The sequence below is a fragment of the Lynx rufus genome, unplaced genomic scaffold, assembly GCF_022079265.1.
Source record: "Lynx rufus isolate CCGP_SWC_20201006 ecotype Redwood Valley unplaced genomic scaffold, mLynRuf1.p SCAF_3, whole genome shotgun sequence".
Lineage (NCBI taxonomy): Eukaryota > Metazoa > Chordata > Mammalia > Carnivora > Felidae > Lynx > Lynx rufus.
Window position 1 is genome coordinate 182237772 of NW_025814845.1, and position 23256 is coordinate 182261027.

At 40.2% G+C, this 23256-nt stretch overlaps 1 protein-coding gene across 1 annotated transcript in view; it reads right to left on the minus strand.

Moving 5' to 3' along the window:
- ASAH1 (N-acylsphingosine amidohydrolase 1) overlaps nt 1-21138 on the minus strand; it is a 50560-nt gene extending 29422 nt beyond the window's left edge. The window contains exon 1 of the mRNA XM_047090570.1: nt 20863-21138. Within this exon, the coding sequence (XP_046946526.1) occupies nt 20863-20940 (78 nt within the window). The 5' untranslated portion in view covers nt 20941-21138. The remainder of the gene's footprint in view (nt 1-20862) is intronic.
- Between the last annotated feature and the right edge of the window lie 2118 nt (nt 21139-23256).

The following is a 23256-nucleotide window of genomic DNA, read 5'->3' on the forward strand; positions in this document are numbered from 1 at the left end:
TCAGGCTTGTGCTGACAGCATGGGGTCTGCTTGGGATTCTCTCTCTATCTCTCTCTCTCTCTGTCTGTCTCTGTCTCTCTCTCTCCTTCTGTCCCTCCCTCCCTCCCTCTGTCTCCCCGGTCTGCTTAGGATTCTCTCTCTCTTTCTCTTTGCCCCTCCCCTGATGGTTTTCTTTCTCTCTCCCTCTCAAAATAAATAAAACACACACACACACAAAATAATAATAACATGGTGCATTGATACATGTGGCACTTACAATGCTGTTGAGTTCAAAGTGCATGCACGTCACCTGAAGTGTGCCAAGCAACGGGGAAAAGCCCCAAGTGCACTGTACCCAGGCTCTGCTAGACCACTCAACTGTTGTAATGCTAAGCAGCCACAGACAGTAAGCAAACAAACAAGTGTGGCTATGTTCCAGGACAACTCTGTTTATGGGCACTGACACATGAATTCCATATCATTTGCACATGTCACAAAATATTAATCTTTTGATTTTCCCCTTCCAATTTTCCAGAAATGTATAAACCATTCTTAGCTTAAAAAAAAAAAAAAAAAAAAAACAAAACAGGGGGCAGGATGCATTGGGCCAGCTGGCTGCAGTCTGCCAGCCACTGCTGTAAAGCATGAACACCTATACAAGCTACCTCTGTTCTTCCTACACTCTTTTTTGTTTTTTTAGAGGAAAACCCTTTGCGGTGGTGTGTGTGAAAAAAAGAGAGAAGGAGATGGAGAGACAGATTGTGTGTGTTTAGTTTTCTGCCCAGTGATAATGCCATATGTGGTTTTGTATGCAGTGGTCAGGATGGCGGTTATTTCCTGTTTACCGACCCCTCAATTTAACTCTACCTTCGTCCTCCTTTATTATCTTTATAAGACCCTCCAGAATAATTGCCACTCTGAGCCAGGAGCCTCTTGGCGCTCTCCTTTTCTCACAACAGCTTCTTCTACTTTGTCTCATCAGCCAACAGTCCTCCATTTACTACCTACATACCAAAAATTAATTAGAAGTGCCCCAGATGCAGAGTCCTTAAAATCACACATGAATGGACTTATGCAGTACTTGGCCGCACTTAGCTTTCCTATGGCTGCTGTAACAAATTACCACAAACATAATAGCTTAATATAACACAAATTTATCATGTTATAGCTCTGAAGGTCCGAAGTCTAAAATGGGTCTGCAGCTCAGAGCTCCCTCAGGGACTCTAAGGCAGAATCTGTTTCCCTGACTTTTCCAGCCTCTAGAGATCACCTGCATTCTTTGACTTATGGTCCCTTCCTCCATCTTCAAAGCCAGCAGCACAGCATCTTTTCTCTTCTCTGGCCTCCTGCCTCCCTCTTATAAGGACCTCTGTGACTATATTGGGCTCCTCTGAATAATCCAGTATAATGTCCTCACCTCAAGCTCCTTTACTAAATCATGTCTGTAAAGGCCCCTTTGCCATAAAAAGCACATACTCACAGCTTCTCAGGACCTGGGCATCTTTGGGAAGCTATTATTCATCCCATGCATACAAAAGAAACTGTCAAATATGACATATAGTAAAATCTCAATGCAGAGCAGGAACAACATATAAACATTTGCAATCAATGTGGGACACTAATCCTGAATCCCAATAAGCAAAATGCCCATCCTATAAGAATTCAATTCTTCTCATTAGTAGACCTATGTTACAAAAAAATGTATTAACTTGCTAATATATTTTCATCAACAGAAAATTTGTGGCAATATAGAAATTATGTAAGTACCTACATAATATCCTTTATTTGTCTCTTGGCCCAAAATGCTTAAAAGATTTACTTTCTGGCCCTGCACCAAAAAAAAAGTTGAATGACTCCTGCCTGAGAGTAAAGGTCTCCTTTTTTTTTTTTTTTTTTTTTTAATGTTTATTTGTTTTTGAAGGAGAGAGAGAGCATGAGCAGGGAAGGGGCAGTGAGAGAGGGAGACACAGAATCTGAAGCAGGCTCCAGGCTCGGAGCTGTCAGCACAGAGCCTGAAGCAGGGCTCAGACTCATGAGCCGTGAGATGATGACCTGAGCTGAAGTCAGGTGCTTAACCAACTGAGCCACTCAGGTGCCCCTAAAAGCCTCCTATTCTAATATTTAGGCACAAAGAAAACAAATTAAAAACAATCTAACTAAAATATACTCCAATAATTTAAGGAACAGAAAAAAATAAATAATATCAAATAATTACCAGTTTCAATATTCTGATTATTCACAATTTAAGGAACAGAAAAAGTAATATCAAATAATTACCAGCTTCAACATTCTGATTACTCAAATAGTAACCTCAAGAGAAAGCCAATGTATTGTTATATCCATGAAACAAGAGCAGAATGATATGAAAAAAAAAGGTGACCCTAGTAATTAAAAGCATAACTGCTGAAATAAAAAGACAGGAAAGTAAAGGTGAGAAAATCTGTCTTAGCATATAGAAAATATCATACAGAAAATACAGGAAAAATAAAATAAAATAAAACCACAGGAGGAAAAAAAAGATAAATGTTTATAAAATCAATATGTGGGGTCTAACAACTGATTAATAGGATTTCCAGAAAGAGAAAACACAGAAAACAAAGGGGAGGAAATTATGAGTGAAATTATGTAAGAAAATTTTCTAGAGCTGAATGGAGATGTGTCTTTGAAATAAAAACGCCTACTGATTACTCAAAAAGTGACTGAAAAAAAGAACCTTCAGTCAGACACATTACTGTGCTATTTCAGACATAAAGAATAAAGACAAAAAACATAAAAGCCTCTACACCTAAACTGGGGTGTGGGTCCTACAGAAGAATAAAAATAACACTCCCATCAGACTTCTCAACAGCTATATGAATGCTAGAAAAGAGTTATGCCATTATTTCCTTGGGAAGGAATTAATTTCAAACTAGAGTTTTACAGTTCATCAAGCAATGATTAATTTTTATATTTAAATAAAATCTTTGATTTTAAGTCATTGCAAGGACTCAGTTTACCTCCCACACATTATTTCTTAAGTTACTTCAAGATGTATTCTAGGAAAACAAGGAAGTAAACCAAGTAAAAGAAGGAACAGAATCTCAAAATAATGATTCCAACTTACAGAGTGGTAAAGGTGATGGAGGGCTCCAGGATACAGGTGTCTAGAAAGGGGGACTCCATACAGTAAACTCCATACTGTACTCCATACAGTAAAACTCCATACAGTATGGTTTAAGGGCTGGAAGAACTTGAGGATAGGAGAGAAGCATAGAATTTAAGAGCAAAAAACAAACAACAACTAGAAACTAAAGGAAGAAACTGTAGCATTGGAAAAATATGGTCCCTATAAAAAGAAACTCAGTAGGTTTCAAGAATAGACACAATAAATACTGAGATAATAAGTCAGAAGCTGAACAATATACAGACTACAGTCAGGATGGCATAGGTTTGGTTTCTTCTTCTAATGACAAAAAATGAAAAAAAAACAATGAGAAACCCCAAGGGAAAAAATTTGTACAAAAATGCCATGGTATAAACATGAAGCAAACTAAAATGTGGCATGAATATGAATATTTGGCAGAAAATATAGTTGAATATACTTTCAGTGCCATTAGAGTTTTGGCTTCCAAATTATAGAGAAGGAAATTAAATCATAGCACACTAGGCAATAACCAATATTTACAGGTCATACTTCTTTAAACTGTTTACTATTTCCATTTTTTAAAAGGAGATATACAAAAAATGGATGACTCAATTACAGTTACAATAATGTTATTAATGTTTACTATGCAAGAATAAAAGTATATAGAACTGGGGCGCCTGGGTGGCGCAGTCGGTTAAGCGTCCGACTTCAGCCAGGTCACGATCTCGCGGTCCGTGAGTTCGAGCCCCGCGTCAGGCTCTGGGCTGATGGCTCAGAGCCTGGAGCCTGTTTCCGATTCTGTGTCTGCCTCTCTCTCTGCCCCTCCCCCGTTCATGCTCTGTCTCTCTCTGTCCCAAAAATAAATAAACGTTGAAAAAAAAAAAAAGTTTAAAAAAAAAAAAAGTATATAGAACTGAAGAAGGGAGAAAAAAGTTAGAGGGGTCAAGGATGTCCAAGTGTACCACTTGAATACTGTGCTACAGTATCTAGCCAGACCAAGTAGGCAGGAAAATAAAAAGAATTCATACTGAAAAAGAAGTAAAATGGTCTCATTTTCAGATGATGTAATCCATAGAAATCCTAAGGAATCCACTAAAATTTTAAAAAATAATAATAAATTAATTCAGCAAGTTTGAAGTATACAAGACCAATGTACAAAAATTAATCCCATAAATAGCAATGAACAAACTGAAAATGAAATTAGGAAAACAGTTCTACTTAAAATAGTATAAAAAAGAATACAGTACTTAGCAGTAAATTTAACCAAAGAAGTGCAAGACTTGCACACTGCAAACTATAAAATATTGTAAAAAGAAATTAAAGACCTAAATAAATGGAAAGACATACATGTTTATAAACTGGAAGACTTAATATTGTGAAGATGGCAATGCTCCTTAAACAGATCCACAGATTTAATGCAATACCTATTAAAATCCAAGCTGGCTTCTTTGCAGGAAGACAAGTGATCCTAAAATTCATATGAAAATTCAAGGGACCTATAATAGCCAAAACAGTCTTGAAAAAGACGAACCAAGTTGGAGGACTAACACTTCCTGATTTTAAACTCACTGTTAAAGCAACAGTAATCAAGACATTGCAGTATCAGTATAAAGACAGATAAATCAATGGAAAGGAATTCAGAGTCCAAGAAATAAACCCTCACATTTATGCCAATGGCAAAACTTAGAAATATATATATATCTTACAGCTTAGTGAGAAAAAGACAACTTAATTAACATAGGCAAAAGATCTGAAGAGACATTTCTCCAAAGAAAATATAAGTCAACAAACACATGAAAAGATGCTAAACAATAGAGAATATTGTAATAGTCAATAGGGAACAATAGTCAGTAGGGAAATGCAAATCAAAACCACAGTGAGGTACCACTTCACATCCACTAAGATAGCAATACTACTACTACTAATAAAACAAGTGTTGGCATGGATGTAGACAAATTGGGACCCTCATACAGCACTGGTGGGAGTGTAAAATAATGCAGCTGCTTTGGAAAACCATCTGGCACTTCCTCAGTTAAACATATAGTTATCATGTGATCCAGTGAATTCTGCTCCTATGTATAAACTGAAAAAATATGAAAACATGTACATGCAAAAAAACCGTACACAAATACAAATGTTCACAGCAGCATTACAACAGGCAAAATGGAAACAACTCAAATGTTCATTAACTGATGGATGGATGATCAAAATGTAGTGTATCCATACAATGGAAATTATTCACTCATAAACAGAAATGAAGTATTGATACATGCTACAATGTGGATGAACCTTGAAAACATTATGCTAAGTGAAAGAGGCGAGTCACAAAGGACCACATATTTTATGATCCCCTTTACGTAAATGTCAAGAAAGGGCAAATCTATGGACAGAAACTATGTAAGTGGTTGCCTAGGGCTGAGGGGTAGGTTTCAGGGTCAGGGCTAAGGGATAAGGTTTCCTTACCTTAGGGATGATGAAAATGTTCTAAAACTATCTGGAGAGATAGTTGCACAATTCTGTAAATATGCTGAAGCCATTAAATCATATACTTTTAGGGGGTGAATTGTATGGTATGTCAGTTATATATCAAAACTTAAAAAAAAAGAAAGGTACATGGAAAATGGTTGAAGGTAAGCTAAACTTTTATCCATCACTGAAGTATTAGAGTAGACAATGTCTAAAGCTGAGTGAGACAAATTGAGCACAACCATATCAAAGTCATATTCATAATCAGGAGAGATTCAAAACTTTTTGCCCCCAATATGACACAAGCATCAATTAATCAAAAAAGACAGCTGTAAACTACTAGTGTGATAGTAGACATAGGTTCTGGCTGAATGTCACCTGAGTATTAACAGTTAAAAGTGTTTGCTTCTAGGGAAGGGAATGGAAAAAATCAAGAAGACTGTTGATTTTCATCATAAGCCTATCTACATCATTTGATTTTCTTGGACTATATGCTTTGGTAGAAATTTTAAAACATTAAATTCAAAATTACATGATTCTGAGGTGCCTGGGTGGCTTAGACGGTTAAGTGTCTGACCCCTGGTTTTGGCTCAGGTCATGATCTCATGGTTCATGGGTTCAAGCCCCACATTGGGCTCTGCACTGACAATGTGAAGCCTGCCTGGGATTCATTCTCTCTCTCTTTGTCCCTTCCGCTCTTGCTCTCTCAAAATAAATATACTTAAAAAAATAATAATGTCATTTCATTTACATGATGTGGAATATTTTCAAAGAATGAGTCTCTGACATTGTTTTTTAGTGTTTTAAACCATCATTATCTAAAATTATTTTAAAATAACAACTTACAGAGCAAGCACAGGAAGATGGTGGCAGAGTGGAAGGACCCTAGGCTTTCCTCATCCCACAAATACAACTAGATAACTATCAAATCATCCTAAATACCTCAGAAATCAACCTGAAAAGTGGCAGAAAATACTACTCAAGTAAAGGTACAGAAGAGGCCACATTGAAGAAGGCAGGAAGTGCAGAGATGTGCAGTATGGGAGAAAAACAGATGGTGGCTGTTGCAGTGGGGAGGGAGCCAAGGTCATAGAGAAGCGCAAGTGACAAACTAGCACACAGGGGAGCACATGGCAAAACAAAATCCCCACAGCAATAGACTTAGAAAGCAAGAGGGGCCAAATTTTTTGACTTCTGGCAAGCAGTGGGGCTTAAAGCCTGGAGTTTTAAGGGTCAGTGGGCTTGGCTGGGATACACCCCAGAGGGCATTGTGCTGCTCTTGGACAGAAAGCAGGTAAACAATCTGCAGAAACTGTGTAGAAATAGCGATGTGAAGACTGCCTGGGGCACACAGTATGGGGATTATTCACTCATGTAGGAGGATGTCCCAGAGAGACAGCATTCACAGAGAGACCCCTCTAGGAACAAAGGAATCGACTGTCACTATTCCCTCCCCTGACCCTCAGCATAAGCACAGGACCACCTGCAGGAACAAGCACCACTCCCACACTTACTACCTAAGGTGCTTAAAGCAAGCCTTGATCCCACACACCAGTGGAACTGCCCCTCCTAATAAACTTGCCTCAGTCTCAACACAGTGGAGCCCTTCCCCCAGAACACTGGCTCAACCTCCTGCTCACACTGCGTCTTCCAAAGTGGGAGTTTTGCAGAGCTTCTGCTCCAACAGGGGTGGCAAAAGGTCTCATTTCACAGGTCAGAGCACACCTAGTCAAAATGTGCAACATTCAGACCAGGGACCAAACACTGCCCACAAGAGGCAAAGAGAGCCTCTGCAGACAACTGGTCTCACAGATAAACTGTCCAGGACACCAGAAACAGAGCATAGGCAGCACACACTAGAGATACTCCAGGAAACACCAGGCCCTGGAGAACAGAGGACACCATACGGCAGGGCACTGTAGGACCTCTTCTTCATAAGGCCATTATCCTCAAGAATAGGGGATATAGCTGACTTTCCTAACACACAGCAACAGGCACAGACACTTGGACAAAATGGAAGACAGAGAAATTTATCCCAAATGAAAGAAAAGGACAAGACCTCAGCCGGAGATCTAAATGAAACACATATAAAGTAACATGCCTGATAGAGAATTTAAAAGTAACAATCATCAGGACACTCAGTGGACTTTAGAAAAGAGTGAAAGACATGAATGAGACCCTTAACACAGAGATAAGGAATAATATAGCAGAGATAAAGGGTATAGCAAATGAAATGAGAGACATGTTAATTGAATGAACAGCAGGATGGAAGAAGCAGAGGAATGAATTAGTGATCTAGAAAACAGTAATGGAAAATAATCGAGATGAACAAAAAAGAGAGACAAAATATGCAACACTAGAAAAGATTTAGGGAACACAGTGACTTCATCAAGTGTAATAACATTCATGTTATAGGACTCCTAAAAGAAGAGTGAGAAAAGGGGCTAGAAAACTGACTTGAAGAAATAATAGCTAAAAACTTCCTAATCTGGAGAAGGAAACAGATGTCTAGATCCAGGGGGTACAAAGAACTCCTATCAAAATCAACAAATGCAGGGGCACCTGGGTGGCTCAGTCACTTAAGTGTCTGACTTCGGCTCAGATCATGTTCTCACAGTTCATGAGTTTGAGCCCCACTTTAGGCTCTGTGCTGACAACTCAGAGTCTGCAGCCTGATTTGGATTGTGTGTGTGTCTCTCTCTGCCCTTCCCCTGCTTGCACTCTCTTCTCTGTCTCAAAAATAAATATTAAATTTTTTTTAAAATCAACAAAAGCAGACCCATTCCAAGACTATTTATAATTAAATTGGCAAAATTTAGTGATAAAACAATTTTAAAGCATGAAGATAAAACAAGGCAGTAACTTACAAAGGAAAACCTGTAAGGCTAGCAGATTTTTCAGCAGAAACTTTCCAAGTAAGAAGGAAGTGGCAGGATATATTCAAAGTGCTGAATGGGAAAAATCTGCAGCCAAGAATACTCTAACCAGCAAGGCTATCATTCAGCTAGGAGGAGAGGTAAAAAGTGTTTCCCAAACAAAAACTCAAAGAATGCGTGACCATTAAGCCAGCCCTGCAAGAAACATTAGAGGGGACTCTTTGAGTGGACAGAAGAGACCAAAAGTGACAGTATAAAGGTAGGAAACATGAAAACAGTAAAAAGTAATATTTCTGTATAAAAATCAGTCAAGGAACTCACAAAGTAAAAGGACATAAGACATAACATATACTAAAAGATGGGTTAGAGAGGATTAAGGAATGGGTTCAAACACAAATGACCAACAATTTAATATAGACTGCTATATTCAGATGTGGTTATATACAAATCTAACAGTAATTATATATCAAAACCCACTAATAAACATGCAAAGAACAAGGAGAAAGAAATCCAAATATACCACTAAGAAAATCAGGAAACCATGAAAGAAATACAAAGAAAGGATCAGAGAAAATCTTCTGAAACAACCACAAGACAAATAATAAAATGACAATACATACATATTATCAAATACTTTGAATGTAAATAGATTAAATGCTTCAATTATAAGACATAGGGCGATTAAAAAAACAAGATAAAAAAACAGGAATGGATAAAAATGGATAAAGAAACAAGAAACAAGAAACAAGAAACAAGATCCATCTATATACTGGCTACAACAAACTCGTTTTAAACTTAACGACAAGTACAGATTGAAAGTAAGGGCATGGAAGAGCACCTGGTGGCTAAGTTGGTTAAGTGTCTGGTTCTTGATTTCAGTTCAGGTCACAATCTCATGGCTCATGGGATCAAGCCCTGTGTCAGGCTCTGCTTTGACAGCATGGAGCCTGCTTGGGATTCTCTATCTCTGCCCCTCCCCTGCTTGTGCTCTGTCTGTCTCTCTCTCTCTCTCTCTCTCTCTCTCTCTCAAAATAAATAAATTTTTTTTAAAATTAGAAAGGGCATGGAGAAATATCTATCATGCAAATGGACTTCAAAAGAAAGCCAGAATAGCAATACTAATATCAGACAAACTAGACTTTATTTTATTTAAAAAAATTTTTTTAAACGTGTATTTATTTTTGAGACAGAGAGAGACAGAGCATGAATGGGGGAGGGTCAGAGAGAGAGAGGGAGATGCAGAATTGGAAACAGGCTGCAGACTCTGAGCTGTCAGCACAGAGCCCAATGCGGGTCTTGAACTCACGAACCGCGAGATCATGACCTGAGCCGAAGTTGGACGCTTACCCGACTGAGCCACCCCGGCGCCCCTAGACTTTATTTTTTTTTATTTTATTTGTTTAATTATTATTTTTTTTTTAATTTTTTTTTCAACGTTTATTTATTTTTGGGACAGAGAGAGACAGAGCATGAACGGGGGAGGGGCAGAGAGAGGGAGACACAGAATCGGAAACAGGCTCCAGGCTCTGAGCCATCAGCCCAGAGCCTGACGCGGGGCTCGAACTCAGGGACCGTGAGATCGTGACCTGGCTGAAGTCGGACGCTTAACCGACTGCGCCACCCAGGCTCCCCTGTTTAATTATTTTTAATGTTTATTTCTGAGACAGAGACAGAGCATGAGTGGGGGAGGGGCAGAGTGAGAGGGAGACACAGAATCAGAACAGGCTCCAGGCTCTGAGCTGTCAGCGCAGAGCCTGATGCGGGGCTCGAACTCACGAACTGTGAGATCATGACCTGAGCTGAAGTCGGTTGCCCAACCGACTGAGCCACCCTGGTGCCCCACAAACTAGACTTTAAAAGAAGACTATAACAAGAGACAAAAAAGGGCACTACATAATCATAAAGGAGACAATCCAACAAGAAGATATAACATTATACATATTTATGCACCCAAAAATATAAAACAGTTAATAACAAACATAAAGGAACTAATCGATAGCAATACAATAATAGTACGGGACTTTAACACCCCATTTATGTCAAGGGACAGATCATGTAAACAGAAAATCAACCAGTAAACAACAGCTTTGAATGACATGCTAGAAGAGATGGATTTAACAGATATATTCAGAACATTCCATCCTAAAACAGCAGAATACATATTCTTTTCTAGTGCACAAGGAACATTCTCCAGAACAGATCACATTTTAGCCCATAAAACAAGCCTCAACAAATTCAAAAAGATTGAGGTCACATCATGCATCTTTTCTGACCATAACACTATGAATCTAGTAGTCAACTATAAGAAAATAGAAAGACCACAACAAACACATGTAGGTTAAATAAGATGCTACTAAACAATGAATGTGTCAGCCATGAAATAAAAGAAGAAAAAAAATTACATAGAAACAAATGAAAATGAAAACACATTAGTCCAAAACCTCTGGGATGCAGCAAAAGTGGTTCTAAGTGGAAGTTTATAGGAATACAGGCCTACCTCAAGAACAAGAAAAATCTCTAACAAAGTAATCTTTCACCTAAAGGAGCTAGAAAAAGAATAAACAAAACCTTAAATCAACATAAGGAAGGAAATAATAAAGATTAGAGCAGAAATCAATGAGACAGAAACTAAAAAAACAAAATAAAACAACAACAACAACACAATAGAACAGATCAATGAAACCAGAAGCTTCTTCTTTGAAATAATCAATAACATTGACAAACCTCTAACCAGAACTATTAAGAAAAATAGATAAATAACTCAAATTAATAAAATCACAAATGATATAAGAGAAATAACAACCAACGCCACAGAAATACAATTATAGAAGAATATTATGAAAAATTATATGCCAACGAACTGGATAACCTAGAAAAAAGTGGATAAATTCTTAGAAACATACAAACTACCAAAACTGAGATACGAAGAAACAGAAAATTTGAGCAGACAGCAAAGAAACTGAGTCAGTAATCAAAAAATTCCCAGCACCAAAAGTCCAGGGCCAGAAGGCTTCACAGGTGAATTCTACCAAAACAAAAGGGGAAGGAAAACTTTCAAATTCACTCTAAGAGGCCAGCATTACCCTAGTATCAAAACCAGATGGGGCGCCTGGGTGGCTCAGTCGGTTGAGCGTCCGACTTCGGCTGGGGTCATGATCTCACCGCTCGTGAGTTTGAGACCCGCATCAGGCTCTGTGCTGACAGCTCAGAGCCTGGAGCCTGCTTCAGATTCTGTGTCTCCCTCTCTCTCTGCACCTAATCCACTCTCATTCTGTCTCTCTCTCAAAAATAAATAAACATTAAAAAAAATTTTTTTTTTTAAAAACCAGACACCACAAAAAAAAAAAAAAAAAGAAATACAGGTCACTATCCATGATGAACACAGATGCAAAAATCCTCAACAATATACTCATAAGCTAGATCTGACAATTCGTTAAAAAAAAAAATCATTCACCATGATCAAGTAGGATTTATTCCTGTGTTAAATGGATAGTTTAATATTCACGAATCAGTCAATATGATACATTACATCAATTAGAAAAAGAGAAAAAGATTATTTCAGTAGACAAAGAAAAGCATTTGACAAAGCACAACATCCATCCATGATAAAGACCCTCAACAAAATAGGTTTAGAGGGAACATACCTCAACATAATAAAGGTTATATATGAAAAACCCACAGGTAACATCATCCTTAATGGGCAAAAACTGATAGCTTTCCCCTTAAGGTTAGAAATGAGACAAGCACCACATTTATTCAACACAGTATCAGCCACAAATGTCAGACAACAAAAAGAAAAATAAAAAGGCACCCAAATTGGTAAAAAAAAAAAAAAGAAAGAAAAAAAGAAAAAAGTAAAACTTTCACTACGTACCGGTGCCATGATACTATATATAGAAAACCCTAAAGACTCCACCAAAAAACTGCTAGAATGGATAAATGAATTCAGTAAAGTCACAGGATACATAATCAGTCTATAGAAATCTGTTGCATTTCTACACCCCATTAATGAAGCAAAAAGAAAAACTAAGAAAACAATCCCATTTAAAAGTGCACCCAAAATAATAAGATACCTAGGACTAAAACTAATGTACTCTGAAAACTATTAAACACTGATGAAAGAAACTGACGAGGATACAAAGAAATGGAAAGACATTACATGCTTATGGATTGGAAGAACAAATACTGTTAAAAGGTCTATACTACTCAAAGCAATCTACACATTTAATGAAATCCCTATCAAAATAGCAACAGTATTTTTCACAGAACTAGAACAAAGGATTCTAAAATTTGTATGGAGCTACGAAAGACCCCGAATAGCTAAAGCAGTCATGAAAAAGGAAAGTAAAGCTGGAGGCATACAATCCTGGACTTTAGCCTGTACTACAAAGCTATAATCATCAAGACAGTATGGTACTGGCACAAAAACAGACACATAGATCAATGGAACAAATTAGACAACCCAGAATTAAACCCAAAACTCTATGGTCAACTAATCTTTGACAAAGCAGGAAAGAATATCCAATGTAAAAAAGACAGTCTCTCCAGCAAATCGTGTTGGGAAAACTGGACAGCGACATGCACAAGAATGAACCTGGACCACTTTCTTACACCATACACAAAAATAAACTCAAAATGGATGAAAGACCTAAATGTAAGACAGGAAATCATCAAAATCCTAGAGGGGAAAACAGGCAACAATCTCTTTGACTTCAACCACAGCAACTTCTTACTAGACATGTCTCCTGAGGCAAGGGAAACAAAAATGAACTACTGGGACCTCGTCAAGATAAAAAGCGTCTGTACAGTGAAGGAAACAATCAGCAAAACTAAAAGGCAACCTTCGGAATAGGAGTAGATATTTTCAAATGACATATCCAAAAAATAGCTTATACAACTCAATACCCAAAAACAAATAACCTAATTAAGAGATGGTGAGAAGAAGTCAAAAGACACTTCTAAGATGATATCCAGACGGCCAATAGATACATGACAAGAAGTTCAACATAACTCATCAACAGGGAAATGCAAATCAAAACCACAATGAGGTATCACCTCACACCTGTCAGAATGGTTAAAATCAACAACAAAGAAACAACAGGTGCTGGCAAGGATGCGGAGAAAAAAGAACTCTCCTGCACTGTTGGTGGGAATGCATACTGGTGCAGCCACTCTGGAAAACAATATGGAGATTCCTCAAGAAGTTAAAAATAGAACTACCCTATGCTCCAGTAATTCCACTACTGGGTATTTACCCACAGATAACAAAAATACTAAATCAAAGGGATACATGCACCCCAATGTTTACAGCAGCATTATTTACAATAGCCAAGCCATGGAAGCAGCCCAAGGGTCCATCAATAGATGAATGGTAAATGAAGATGTGGTAATATATATGTAATGGAATATTGTTCAGCCATAAAAAGAACAGACTCTTGCCATTTGCAATGACATGGATGGATGAAGCTACAGTATAATGCTAAGCATAGTCAGAGAAAAACAAAATACCATATGATTTCATTCATATGTGAAATTTAAAGAACAAAACAAACAAGCAAAGGAGAAACAAGGGAAAGGGTCAAACCAAGAAACAAACTCTTAGTTATAGAGAACAAATGGATGGTTACTGGAGGGGAGGTGGATCAAGGAGGACACTTGTGATGGGCACCAGGTGATGTATGGAAGTGTTGAATCACTGTATTGTACCCTGAAACTAACATTATACTGTGTTAAGTAACTGGAATTACAAACAATGACAACAATATATAACTGCACTGAGGGCACGTCACTCACCAGTCCTTCTCTAGCAAAGTCAGAAAAGGACACCAAAAAGTAGCACTCTACTTAAAGTCTTAAGTTGCAACTATGAATTTTCCAAACATATCATTGCATAAGGGTAATTATTAACTTTAGAAATGCAGCTCTTACTTCATTCTAACTTATTCACTATAAGATTCTCCTAAATATCACAACTTTTGGTTAGTTTAAAATGTGATTTGATTCATAAAAATCCAATGTAAGCCCTTTTACCGAATTTCAAGTTATCAGGAGCTTTAGGTTCATGTTCTGGATGCAAGGCCCATCTCCACCCATGACGGAAGGTTACACAGGTGAAGACAGAGCCAGTCTCCAAAGCCCCGGCCCAGCTTCCGCCCCCCACTCCCTGCTCTCTCTCACATAGTTTCCCACAGAGATAGCAATAAAACCAATGCCTCAATTTAATTTCTAATAGTGAACAATCTAAATTCCCTTCAGGGCTTTTAACGATCACTAGCATCAACTCGGCAAGTAGTGCGATGTAATAATGCTCATCTCTCCCTAACAATTCTATCTGCATGAGCTGGGTGGAAAAGCCAATATAAAAAATCGAACTACAAGGTATATTTCTTATGAGACAATGTGAGGAAAGTTAAAAGTGCTCTATCAAGTCCAGGAGAGAAATCAACCTGCCCCAGAGGTGAGAGCAGTCTCCCCATAATATATGTGGGACTTTGAGGCCAATAAAACATTGTATTAGGATAATCCTGGCAGCAAAAAATAAACATGAAGTACAGACATGACATCTACATAAACTTGGGCTGAAAGAGTTAAAGTTAAATGTGAATGAAATTTTTTAACGCATCAGCTCAAGACCAGAGTATTTCAGGTGCTCAGAAGGTATTAACACCGAAGTCATTTTAAACAAAAAGGTTAGATTTGGGGGTGGAGTAGAGACAGCTGTATCCTCACCTTCAAGGGAGATTTCAACAAGGAAAGACCACTTCAAAATCTATGTAGAGACTTGAAATGGAATTACAATAATCTCATCTGTTATATAAAGTTTCTTACTATCACCAAAATTAACTATACATAGTTTAAATAATAGACATCCTTATCAAGGTAGGTAAATATTTAAATTTTATTTATTTAAATTTTATTAATAGGTGACAGGTAAAGATTACAACTAGGGGATAGGTAGAGGTGCTATTTGGTTGGCCTGGCATATTGTGCTGCACTTTACCACAGGGGAAAAAAATACAACCAACTTAGAATCTCAATCTCTCTCTCACTTGCTCTCTCTCATTTTTGCTTCCTAGCACCAGAGGAAATGGTGGAAATCTCTGGAAAGTGTTTTGTCAACACTTTCTGGGTCAGTGAATTCTCTGATTATTCTAGTTATTTGATAGGAACTTGAACGTCTTTGAAATTAAACAATCTTTATGTCCTCCCCACTCATAAAGAAAACTTACAGAGCTACTGGACACACTATTATTTAGGAAAACAACATAGAAAGTGAAAATTCTTCCATTAGCAACTCAAATGCTCCATGCCTAAAAGGAATGACCTAACTCATCCAGGTCCTCAAATATTTGAGTCCTGCAGAATCAGCGAGACGAACCAGTCCACGAACTGGGTGCTTCTGAAAGTCTACAAAAAAGTTCAGAAAGTCCTCGTGCACATGTCTTATTCACATACTCAGAAAAAGACAATGAAGGGTAACTCGAAGAAATTATGTAACTCACACCAGTGTTCACACCATCAGAAAAGAAGTCGGACAATTCTAGCCAGACAATTTTAATTCTTTAATTTACCAACAACAATTTTCTAAGATTTGTTTCTTAAAATGTTCTCTGTGTACCACAGAGCAGACACTTACCTACTGAGTAAGGCATGTTTCTTGCATATGTAACAAACTCAAATGGGCAAGCAAAACTTACTTGTTTTCTCACCTTTGATGGCATGGCACTCCGTTAAACTAGGAATATTCAGGTGAAAGGAAGGGGAATAAACCCTCCACGAGGGCTAGGACCCTTATACCTATCACTAACCCGTTCCCAGCATCCGGAACAGAATCTGGCACACAGTAGGCATGCAGTATTTGCTGGCTAAGAGAACAGATTACACCTGTGTGTTCCTTCCTTTGGCGTACTGGGGGAACACAGACACAGTACAGTAATATTGGCCAGGCCAGAAGGTGTGTATGTGGTTTGTGGAAACTTTGTGAAAATCATTGCCAAAAGCTGACCTAGTAGCTCATGTCAACAATGTTATTAATCATACGAGAAGTTCATGCATAAAAAGAAGTTTGATCTAGGGGCGCCTGGGTGGCTCAGTCGGTTAAGGGTCCAACTCTTGATTTAGCTCAGGTCATGATCTCACAGTTTGTGGGATCGAGTCCCACACTGGGCTCTATGCTCACAGTGCAGAGCCTGTTTGTGATTCTCTCTCTCTACCTCTCTCTGTCCCTTCCTCTCCTTCTCCCTCTCCTTCTCCTTCTCCCTCTCTCTCGAAATAAATAAACATTAAAAAATAAAAATAAATAAATTTGATCCAGCAATTAAGTACTGGGCCATTGGGTTTCACTTTCACAGTTTCGGAATCTGCTCGCATTTGTTACTGACAACAGTCATCTCTCCCATGCTGATTCCTTTCCTTCTCATCACTCCTCAGCCCAACTGCAAGCAATCTTCTGCTCCCAACACCGCTCAGGCCAAGTGACCAATCTCCTCCAACTGCCAAATATAACGGACACCTGACATCTCAGTGGCATCCTGCACAGGGAGACCACTATCCACTCTCTCCTCTGAGCCTCCCCAAGACTCATCTTCCCACTGTGGCTGCTGCTTCACCTTTGCCATCTCTTCTCTACTTGACACATGTACGTGTGCAGGTGCCCTGACCCCTGCTTAGTCCTCTTCTTTTCTGTGTCACCTTTCTGCTCAACGTTCACTTGCTCCTAAGGCTTCAAGTGATAAGCCTGGGACTCCCAATCTCCCTCTTCTGAGCTTCAGTCCCAAAGGCCTGCTGGATACCCTAGAGCCACGGGAAATGCCACATAACCAGAATAAAAACAATCTTCATTCTTCCAACCCCAGCTTTCCCCGTCCTGTGCTTCCTGGCAGTGATGCCGCCATTCAGCCGATTGAGCACTTGAGAAACGTGCTTGTCCCTCCTCCTCATCCAATCCTTCCTTCTGCTCATTCTACCTCCTACTTTTCTCTGGAACCATCTACTTCTCTCCCTCTCCACTGCACCACCCTCCACATGTATGTCACCCTCCACCTGTGTTCTCCCCTGGACTAGTCTCCTCATATCCACCCCTGCTCACTTCCAACCCAGACTTATCTTTTTATTTTTTTGAGAGTTCATTTATTTTGAGAGAGAGAGAGAGAGAGAGAGAGAGAGAGAGAATGGGAGGGAGAGAATAAGAACAGGGGAGGAGCAGAGAGAGAGGGAGAGCAAGACTCCCAAACAGGCTGCCAGCAGCCAGCACAGAGCCCAACTCTGAGCTCAATCCCGGGAACTTCATCAACTCAGATCATGACTTGAGCCAAAATCAAGAGTCGGATGCCCAAATGACTGAGCCACCCAGGCACACTGCCCCCCCACCCCCACCCCCAGACTTTTAAAAATGAAAACACTTGGGGCACCTGGGTGCCTCAGTCAGTTAAGCGACTAGCTCTTGATATCAGCTCAGGTGATATCACAGTTCCTGAGATTGAGCCCCCATCAGGCTCTGCACTGACAGCGTGAAGGCTACTTGGGATTCTCTCTCTCTCCCTCCCTTTCTCTCTCTGCCCCTCCCCCACTAGCACTTGAGTCCCCCCCCCAAATAAATAAACTTAAAAAAATAAAATAAAAACTCTTCCCAAGGCCACAGAGCCCTGAATGACACTGTCTCCATCTCCCTCTTCAGACATTTCTTGTGCCATTCCCATCACCACGGTCTTTTAGTAGGTCTTTTAATAAAGTCAGTAATTAAGAATGACTCAGGAAGACCTTAAAATATGCTATATTCTGAAAAGCCTCAAACACAAAACCCACAGACATTCCAAATCAATAATTTTGTTTGTAACTTAATGCCAGTCTTCATTGTTCACATTTATCAAAAGTAGTTTTGAAATATCTTTTGTTACTAAGTCGCTATGCACAGTTTATCGTATGATTCAAAAAGTGCTTATTCTCACCAGGGAATGAGGTCACTAGACTTCTATGAGGTTCCAAAGGTCCTTTCAGCCAGAATTTTTCAGATCAATAAAATATTAAGAGAGGCCCAGCACAAGGGAGTCCAAATTTTTATTCTTCTATGTGGAGGTGTTAAAAACAAACAAACCCCCCCACCACACACAGAAGAAAGAACACTTTAATAACAAAAATTGAAAAGCCATAAAGTCAGAATAGCAGCTAACATTCTAAATGAATAATTTTGGTTTGATGCCCTCATTTTTCTCATTTCATTAAAGATTTGTGAAAACAGTTTCCCAAACTAAAATCAGTAGCTAGACAAGACTTTGACAACCCCTATCCTAGATAAGAACTACCGTTCTTCTAAAGACAGCTTCATCAAGGCTCTTGCTTGAGGGGCACCTGGCTGGCTCAGTCAAAATTCGACCCTGGATCTCGGGATCATGAGTTTGAGCCTCATATTGCATGTGGAGATTACTAAAAAATAAACACATAAACTTTAAAATAAAATAAAAACCTTCTTGAAAAAAATAAAGTATTGAAAGGGGGGAAAAAAGCAGTCCCTGACATCTAAAACTGTTCAGAGGTTCATAATTAGACCCCAATATGATTATAAACTGGTATGATACTTACATGAAGGCCACTTCTGTTTGCCTGCTGGATATAACTAATCTCATGGAATACCCACTGCAGTTAAGGTTACTCTGAGACATGATAAAATGAAACAAAGCAAGGCTACTTCTGTTTTAAGCACAGAAAAAACAAGGGTATTGTGCAACCTACAAAATACCAAACATCCCCTTCTCTTGCTAAATTAATGTTTCTTCTTTACCCAATCACAGAATTTTAAAAGTACCCAATCGTGGAGTGCCCGGGTGGCTCAGTTGGTTAAGAGCTTCCGACTTAGGCTCATGTCACGATATCATGGTTCCTAGGTTCAGGCCTACGTAGGGCTATGTGCTGACAGCTCAGAGCCTGGAGCCCACTTTGGATTCTGTGTCTCCCTCTCTCTCAGCCCCTCCCCAACTCATGCTCGCGCTCTCTCTCTCTCTCAGCAACGAATAAACATTAAAAAAAATTTTTTTTAAATATCCGATCTAGAGCAAACCCCCTGTTCCTTGGACCCACCCTCAAATTACACAACCCAAGTCCAGATTATGAAATAGGTTTTGCCAAATGCCCTTCTACCGAGAGGGCAAAAGTTTGCGTTCTTTTTCACTGCAAAGAGTAATAAACCTAATTTGTTCAACTACAGATGTGTTTACTGTTGGCCTTTAGCCAAAGGCACTTAAGAGTATCAAAGTATTAAACTCTTTTAAAATACTCATAATCCCAACCACTTTAAAGCAAATGAATTCCCTACACACTCTAAAACAACCCTAATTTTATGTCTTCTTATGCCCTTCCAGTTCTTGTCCACATGTATATACTGTGTTTTTCTGTTACTGAAATCACTGTACATACTATTTCATTCTGCTTTTGCTTAATGTTCTATCAATTTTAATGAATGAATAACATCCCACCGTGATTTTATTCTTAAATTATTTCTCCTCAGAAAAATAAGAGTAAAAGGAGAGAATGCATATCTTGTTCCCACTGCTGACATCCTAACTAAGCTATTCAAGACCACTCTCATCTAACCTCAGGTCAGATGCACCCAAGTTCCTTTATATCTGATCTGCTGGCCTGTCCATTTACTCTGTAAATGGAGTTTTACTGTTTCCAAAGAAGAACATTATGAAAGAGCACCAGACTAGGTGTCAAGAGGCCTGAGTATCTAGGCATACTTCACTAAACAATAGTGTAACCTCTGGCTAAACGTTTTCCCACTGGGTTTCCTTCCTCCTCTGTAAAATAAGTCAGGCTGGTCCCTCAGTGTCTCTTGCAGTTAACAAATCTGAGTTCCCCTGACTTCCTTCTGGGGAAAGTGCCACGGGACAGGCGTTCCCATGACTGGGGGTCAAGGCCACAGCAGCCACATGGGGCCAGTCTGGGCAGCTCCCACAGCCCTGATTGTGGACTCCTCGGCCTTTCCCAGGGATCTCAGGAGCCTCGGGGACAATCTCTCCCTCAGCGCCTCTTCACCTGGCAAAGAATGCCCCAGTCATCAAGCAGTCTCTCGCTTAATTGAGTTATGTACACAAGTCGACTGAACTTTTCTCTTAGCAGTGCAGGATGCGCAGGCCTGGAACTGGTAGAACAAGTGCAATCACTCAAATTTGGGGGGCGTGCAAATCACAACCAGCATTCCGCAGAGGCCAGTATTTCCTTAAAGGTTTTCTTGTCCAAAGTTGTACGGAATCAAACCGAGGTAGGGTTCACCAGCCCACTCTGCACCCACACTGCCAAGCGGGATACCGTAGACCCCGGAAAGATGCTGCCCCGCACTAGGTGTTCCTCAAGCCACACCCGCACCTGCGCCACCTCCACGCTGCATGCCCCTCTCCGCTCCTTCCCTTAGAGCTCACTCACCGGCGGCGCGTTCTGTGCCACGGCACATGTGGCAACCACGGTCAAGAGTACGAAGGTTAGGCGACCCCAGCCCGGCATGGTCCTGGTAGCTCTGAAAGACGCCTGCCGAGGCTGCAAGAAGTACCACCTGAACTCGAAAGCAGGCCTCGCCCCGCCGCCTTGTGACCAGATGCACGGGGCCGCACCAAACGAGACGGGGCGGGGGGGAGCGACGAGATGGGGCCAAAAAGAGAGGCCGGCGCTTTTCGGTGTTGCGGCAGGTGTAGCAAGAAGAGAAAGCCTTCCGAAAGGAGTGAGGAGCGGGGAGCCCTCGCGATGGGAGTCAGAGCTCGCATGAGGACCGCGATATTGGTCGGGCCTCTCCCCCGGTCTCCTGGGCAGTGGTTGGGCCCAGCCAGAGCCCCGCCCCTGGTGGGTGGGGCTCAGGAACTTTTCTCCGGGTCGCGCCCTATGGAGGTCCGCGCGCACTTCGGAACCCACTCCACTGCCGGCTGCGGGGCGACATAAGCCGGGAGCTCCCGCTCTACTCTGAGCTTGGTGCTACCTGTACGATGTCCCCAAACGGCCCAGGACGAGCTGTTCATTCGGGCTACCCGGTACCAAATGCTCACGAAACGGACCCAACTCACAAGAGTCTCAAAACGCGGAGGCATAACCCGCTACTGCGACTCATTTTTGCACTCTGAGCAGAGCAGGCCCTAAGTGAGTGCATTTGTTCATCCTGACCGTGGAGTCACTGGACGGGCTCAGTTGTTAGGGGCAGGGAGGGGGGTGGTGGGAGTCTAATCCCCACCGACACTCCGGACTAGGAATTACCCATTTAGCTTTCACCGCAGAGCTGACAAGTCACAGAATTTAGGTTTCAGTTACTTGAGCTTAGACACAGGTGGAGTGATCAGGTAGAATTGCAAACCTTCCTTCACTGATGTATTCAGCTACTGAGCAGCTGTTTTCTTTTAACTCGTGAAAGCCTTTAGGCTGGCAGAACTGAGCTAAACCCGGGAGGAGGGGGTGTATTCCGTGTTGTTTAGCCTGCACCTGAAAAACAGTTAATTGCTTGTCATTCATACCTTCCATGGACATGATTGTCCTGTTGGATGTTACTTAAAAGTGCGACTGGAACCCCTACCACCCGGATTGCACTTTCTGGTAGAGTCTTTAGGATATCCTAACTAGCATTGTTTTAATGCTTAATGAAGCTTAGAATACTTTCACTAAAATCTTCATTTATTTCTTTTTTCTTGTGTGTGAGAAATTATAATTTTACCCATTTATAATCCTTCCTTAGAAAAATCAATCTTTTTACTTGGAGATTGGGAAATGAGAATTTAATGTTTGGGGCGGGGGGCTGGGGTAGAGAATCTTCTTGTCAGTCTTAAAATACCCAGTTAATTTACCAGCAGAATAAGTTTGTTGGGAATGGCAGAGTAATTGCAATTTGGGACACTGAAACTATGGCAAACCGTAGGCAAGTTGGGAGAACAAAGAAGAGGGGAGTGTTTATATGGAGGAAAGGAGACAGTTGGAATCTATTTGAATCGAAAGTCCATTGGAGGAGAGCAAGAGTTCGGTTGTGGCCACTCCTCATTGTCTGAGTTGTGGGGATAGTAAGAAATTTTCCTTTCTATTACTGGGGTAGTAAAGTAAGCTTCTTCCTATTGTGGAAGGTACAGATAAGCTTTTTCCTCTTGGGGTCTGTAAAAGGTGGGAAGTGGTAGTGTGTGAGAAGTCTCCCTTCAGGACTTCCCAACTCCATTTTAAGTGAGATTTCCATTGTTCATTTTCACACTCTTTTTGAGGAAGTTTGACTTTTGAAACATATCACATGATTAAAGTGGTTCCTGACTGAACAGTGAATAAGCAGGTAATAGAAATGTTAATTAATTCAAGAAATATTTGCTATCAGCCTACAATGTGCCAAGCATTTCTCCAGACACTGACTGGGGTTAAGCAGGTAAAAAGAAAGTTCTTCCCTCATGAGGCTTACATTCTAGATGAGAAATGGACAATAAATACAATACATAAGAAAGTTCATATAGAATGTTAGAAGGTAATAAATGTAGAGAAAAAGCAGAGTAAGGGGGATCATGAGTGAAGAGAGTCAAGGGCACCTGGGTGGCTCAGTTGGTTAAGCGTCTGACTCTTGGTTGGGTTCAGGTCGTGATCTCATGGTCTGTGAGATCGAGCCCCACATCAGGCTCGGTGCTGGGAGCACTGAGCCTGCTTGGGATTCTCTCTCCTCTCTCTGTGGCCCTCCCCCCCTCAAAATAAATAAATAAACATTAAAGGAAAATAGTGGGAAGAATCAGTGTTAAATAAAAGGGACAGAATAGGCATTACTGAGAAGGTAAAGTCTGAATAGAGATGTGGAGGTGAGGGAGTTATCCTGGTGGA